General features: G+C 41.6%; 1 protein-coding gene across 2 annotated transcripts in view; it reads right to left on the bottom strand.

Annotated features, from left to right (window-relative positions):
* Positions 1 to 742: 742 nt before the first annotated feature.
* Positions 743 to 6,000, bottom strand: part of ALKBH8 (alkB homolog 8, tRNA methyltransferase) — a 47,905-nt gene continuing 42,647 nt past the window's right edge. For both annotated transcript variants that reach the window (XM_032196992.1, XM_032197001.1), the window contains exons 11-12: positions 2,425 to 2,574; positions 743 to 1,361 (exon numbers count right to left, since the gene is read on the bottom strand). In XM_032196992.1, coding sequence (XP_032052883.1) covers positions 792 to 1,361; positions 2,425 to 2,574 — 720 coding nt within the window. In that variant the 3' untranslated portion in view covers positions 743 to 791. The remainder of the gene's footprint in view (positions 1,362 to 2,424; positions 2,575 to 6,000) is intronic.

Genomic DNA, 6,000 nt, shown 5'->3' with positions numbered 1-6,000 from the left:
CGGGCACCTTGGTTTAGATGCTGTTAATTACAGCAGCATTGACCTGCTTATGCTGTAGAGCTACCCACAGGCAATGAATCAGTGAAAAGGGCAATGAAGGCATAGCCCTGCAGGTCTGGGTTTCAGAGACACCGATAGCCATTCACGCTGAAAAAGCGAGTCCATTATATTTTAATTCTGGAAAGTCACTGCAGGTGGCGTGCCCCTTTGATAGCACGAGGGCTGCGTTAAATAAATCCTGCTGTGACTCTGCGCTGGTCACTGCAGGCAATGGCAGCAGTGGCTGCGTAACTGTGAGTCAGCCAGCTCAGCGTCAGTTCTGAAGCACAATAAATAAAACTTGTTCCAGCTACCAGCATTTATGGGTTGAAACTACCCTGCAGAAAATTTGCACTGCTTCTGCCCTTAATTTAATCTTTTTCCTGAATTTTTCAGGGCCACCTAAGCTGGCACCACACCACAAGGCCACTACAGCAATATCAGCATAAACTGGCGTAAGAGAATGAAGAACCAGGCCTTTTGTCTTTAAAAGCTCAACCGTGGCCTTACTGACTTCCATGGCCAGTATTTTACTCATTGCATTCTCTTCCCTGTAATTCACAGAAGTGAAATAAACACTCCACGGAGGTAATATCTGAATTTGGTCCTTATTTAGTTAACACAGGCACACAGTGATAGTTACTAATTCAGTAAACAACCTTTTATTCTGTTATTTTAAAAGAGGTAATAGGTATAGCCTGCATTAAAAGTACTTCCAGAAAAAAAACAGGTAATGGAGGAAATACCAAGGACTACAACTTTTCTAGAACCACACACCAGTTTCCCTGATCATAGTAACTCTTCTGAACCCTCACACCATCCAGGGATCTGCACGCTGCTTCCAGCTCGCCTTCGCAGAAGACGTGGTAATAGCGGTGGAAAACAGGGCTGGGTCCTTGCGATTCCTTAGAGCCAGCTGGAAACAACACAGTCTCACCACTTTCCCCTCTCTTTTTAGTGCCACCTTTCAGGTGCCAGGGAACCAGCAAATCCTGAGAGTGAAAGGAGGTTCGGTTGGTGTGAACGGGCAGTCTGCAGTCCGCCACTGGCTTTGCACCACAGCCTTTGTCCTTGGAGTTGTCGAGGAGCTGGTCAGTACACGCTGAGTCTTGGCTGCTGCTCTCAGGCATCTGATCACCAGGCAGTCTCTGGGCCATGCCAGAACTGATTTCCTCCTCCTTGTCTTTATTGCTGTGCTTTTCCTTAAGGTATTTAGACTTCTGGTTCTTGTATTCTTGTTCCATTGCCCAGACATAAATGAGTGCTGTTCCCCCAGGTCTCAGAAGCCGGGCTAGTTCACGGAGAGCTGCCAGCCTCCTTTCCTACAACAGAAAAGCAGAAGTGGGAAGTTAGTATATAAACAGACATAATAACAGACCTGGCAGCACGTCCTGCTTACTGCCGTCCGTCTGCTCACCCCCTGATGCAATGAAGACCAGAGGAATTTTTTCCACTCTGCATTTTGGGCAACGTCCATTTCTGCCTGACATGCGTGGGTACAGAGCACCATAATCCACTAATGGCCAAGCACTGGTAAATAACTCTTAGAATCACAGAATCATTTGGGTTGGAAAAGACCTCTAAGATCATCTGGTCCAACCTTTAACCTAGTACCGCCAAGTCCACCGTTAAACCAAGTCCCTAAGCACTACATCTACACATTTCTTTAAGACCTCCATGGATGGTGACTAAACAACTTCCCTGGGCAGCTTGTTCCAATGCTTCACAACCCCTTCCGTGCAGAAATTTTTCCTAGTAACCAACCTAAATTTCCCCTAGTGCAATTTGTGGCCACTTCCTTCTGTCTTATCACAGTGCTTAGGAGAAGAAACTGACCTCCATCGCACTACAACCTCCTTTAAGATCATTGTAGAGAGCTATAAGGTCTCCCCTGAGCCTCCTCTTCTCCAGGCTAAACAGGAGAAGCTTACACAACCCAGACAGAAGGCAGACAAATGACCAGTCTCCCTGTTGTTCTTTGTAGATGAAGAATGAAGGCACATAGGAAAAACGATGAGATCTGTTCAAGATCTGGGCTAGGAAGTAACGTATCTGCTGATTCCCAAAGCAAAACCCCTTCCCCAGAGTCATTAATTTTAAGCAGAACAAAATGAAACACAAACACCCAGAGATCCAAGTGCCAGGTGGAGCAAATGCACCTGACAGGGAGAATGTAAAGAGAATGTCTCAAAGGCAGCAGCACTGTAACAGCTTAACTCTGCTCAGACAACAGCTTATTTGAATTAATAGCAAACGCTAGTCTTCAATTTCACCCCACTTGTTCTTCCCTTGTGCTCCCATGAGCCCAAACCAGCAGATTTTTATACCATTAATAGCTGTGCACAGCCATACAGCAGTACAGCGGAGCACAGGGGGGCGACTTACTGCTGTTGAGAAATGGTGAATGACGGCGATAGAGATGCAGGCGTCACAGGAACCACTTCGCATTGGCACTGACAGGGCATCGCCCACAAAAGCCTGGAAATTTTTTTCTCCACAAATATCCACAAGGTTTTTGCTGCGATCACAGCCAATCTGTAACAGAAAGCGTTTCATTAAGCTTTTCCTAAGAGGACAATTACAAGACTGGAAAATGATTTTCACTCGATGCTTACACTAATGGAGTCATCACAGTCTCCTAGCAAGGTAACACATTTTAGTTCAAAACAAAAAAGCAAGTGAGCATGAGAAAAGTGTCAAATAAGCAGCAAATATGATTCCTGGGTACGGACAAAAAAGAAAGAAAAAAAGTGTTTACTTAAAACTGAAAGATAACAGATGGGCTATTAGACAGCTCATTATAGCACCTTGATTTTGAACCAGCATACGACAGAACAGCTTTCAGCCTAACATTTCTCAAAACTGGTCACAAAAATAGCATAGGAGCCAGAAAATAGTAACGGAAGAGATGACCCAACCTAACCTCGGTATCGTTGTCTCCTTTCAATTGCTACTTGTAATCCGATGACATTTTAAGCAGCCGAATTCTGAACTCACAAATGCTGAATCTACAAGTATAAACACCAAAGTGTCGACTTCGGTGGCATCTCTAAGGCATGTCACACAGCTTCATTAATCATCCAGGTTTTGTCATTTCAGTGTAAGAAAGTGTTCAGGTACAGTCCTTTTCAACCTCAGCACCAAAATGCACAAAAGATTAAGCTTTCCTATTCAGCACAACAAAATTTTCAATGTCCCTGTACAGTCCAAACAAAATGATCCCCAGGAAGCATTTCAGAACACGTCATTAAATGTTTCTTTTGCCCTTTGAATCTTACCCAGTGTTTAAGTCAAAGATAGTAGGAAAAAGCGTCTAGAAATTTTTTTTTTTTTTTTACATTTGCATAAAAATAATAAATCCAAACTAGTCAACGCTCTTCTGTAAGAGGAGACAGCGTGAGGCATGTACCACTCGTTTGCATGTCAGCCACAAACATTCACTACTCAAACCAAAGCCCCACTACCAAGCCATATATATCAAACTCAGCCTGCATCAGAATATTACGTTTATTTTGATTTTCAATGATTAGCAACAAGCAAATACCAGAGCACAGATTCAGGTTCCTATATAAGTAATTCTGACAGTGTTTATTTTGTTTGATGCAAAAAGAATACTAAACTGTCCTTGATGCACAAGAATAGCAAACTGCTCTGGTTAATCAACCCAGTAGAGACAACAGCATTGCTAAAATTCAAAATCTCTTTTGCAATGATTAGTCTATTTGCAATGATAAATCTATTTTCCAACATAACTTCTCATTTTATCAGTTCAGTTTATTTTAGCTTTCCACCTACCATCACAACTTTGAGGAAAAACATGATTCTGTCCCAGTCAGATTTCCTGAAAGCTTCCAAGTGAGCTTCTGTCTACTGATGCCCCTGACTTTTGGTCCAAAGTAAATTAAACTGTTGTGGAAATGCCAGTCTGACTACCCAGGATCATTTTCCAGAAAGCCAGCACTATGGTTATGTACATATCATCCTGCCAATTAGCTCTGAATGGACCTGAAAAGATCAAGATCAATCCAAGTATTGCTTCCTTCCCATTTATTTCTTGGCCTCTTCTCAGAATTTACTGAAGCATAAAGTGAATAAAAGAGGGAACTCTTGTCTACTTGGAAGTACACATAAATCCCCACCATTTCATGCTGGAAACCAACTGAAGTATCTTTAAATTACTCTCATCAAGAGGCAGGCTTAGCTGACAACCTGCATGCTGGTGATTCCACACCTCATTACCAGTGCCTTCAACTACTTTTGCAATTAAGACATTAGCATGGGGTACTTAATAAAGCTCAAAGGGTCCAATTTGATGCAAACCAAAAAAGAAGGAAGAGCATTTGCAACTTCCACAGGCTTTCCCAGAAAGAATTGCTCGGGCACTACACTACCACAGTAAAAACAGGCTGGAGAGTGAAGTTCGATCCTCCCCTCCTAAAATGACCTTGAAAAGGACTACGTTGTATGTTGATGAAATTCAGTGAACTGAGAACAAGAACAAAGGCACGACTGCCAGAATGTGAAGTCCTCATTTGCATCTAAATTACATCAAATAATTACGAAGTCAGGCTTCCTTGTAATGTCATACTGGTTAAAGTGGATCTACATCCAAGCAAAAAGATTCCATTTTGCAAGGAAAATTGAAGCCTTGAAATGGATCAATTTGGATGCACAGCTGCTCTGAAACAGGTATATTAGGCTTACCTTTAAACTGGTTTTAATGCTTACCTTATAATAGGTGCTACATACATATGCATAAATACTGAAGTTGGGGAGTCACCACAAACCTGCCTGGTTCTGGAGCTAACCAAACTTAGCATCCTTATTCAATAACCTCCCCATGATATTTTAACAAGACTTCTAATCACCACATTCCTGCATTTTGTAGCTTACAAGAAACGCATTCATTCAAAACCAGTATCTGTTGGTTTCAGTCTCTTTGAAACCATTAACCTAGCAAAAAGCAGCTAACTTCAGCAGTGTAGTGCCAGCTTATAGGTAGAAACTGGCTCTATGATTTTTAACATATGGGGCATTTTCCAAAACAAGACGGACATCCCATAAGAAAACATTTACAGCAAGAGACAGAGACCTCAAACTAAGCTTCTTCCAGTCCTGTTACTAACAGATTTCTAGTTCTGAAGCAAGTGGAAGCTTTGATGTGATGAAGCTTCATTTACAGAAAATAGTCCAAAGAAATGTTTTGATTCAAAATAGTTTTGTTTTTTTTTTTTTTTTCTTTCTCCAGTTAAACACAAATCATTTAAAAAATCTTAAAATGAAACTGGAATGCTTTAATTTTCGCCAGTTTGTATTTCTGATGTTGAAGTTTAGCACAGGATACTGTCCTTGCTAAGCTCTCCTAGAACCACGTAGAAAGGTAGAGAAAGTGCTATTAGCTCGGTGTCCAAAAAGAAGAAAATCTTTATCTAGCATATTCCTTGATGAACCAAGCTGTATACATTTTAAGGTTCCCTATTTCTCGTTATCTTTGAGTCTTCTCTAATATTTCTTACACTTTTCTCAAAGTTTTCCAGATCAAACTGCTTGCTTCAGCCATGCAATTTCTTACATGTATCCCCAACAGCATGGCTGACTGTTCAGCTGAACCCAGCTCTTAGCCAGTCCACCTCCAAGCAAGCTGCTCTGCTCCTCTCAGTGTTCCCCCAGAGGATGTCTGCTTCTCAGGATTCATCAATTTTACTCCAGGCAGCCATTCCCTACATCCCTGCCTTTTTGTCAGGCACGTACAAACTTCTTCACTGTTTTTTGTTTGTTTGTTTGTCTGTTTTTGTGATCACAGGAGCTCCAGAGTCAGAGTGGCCACTGACACCTATTTGTTGAGGCTCATGGTACACTTTTTTTTTTTTTAAACAGGTATATCTGCCACTGATTTTCATTTTATCTGGATAAAACCATCTACATCCAACTCCTGTTTTAAGCCAGGAAATGTGTATTATC

Source organism: Aythya fuligula, chromosome 1 (assembly GCF_009819795.1).
Source record: "Aythya fuligula isolate bAytFul2 chromosome 1, bAytFul2.pri, whole genome shotgun sequence".
In the NCBI taxonomy this organism is placed as follows: Eukaryota; Metazoa; Chordata; class Aves; order Anseriformes; family Anatidae; genus Aythya; species Aythya fuligula.
This window is presented reverse-complemented; position numbering and strand designations above follow the sequence as displayed.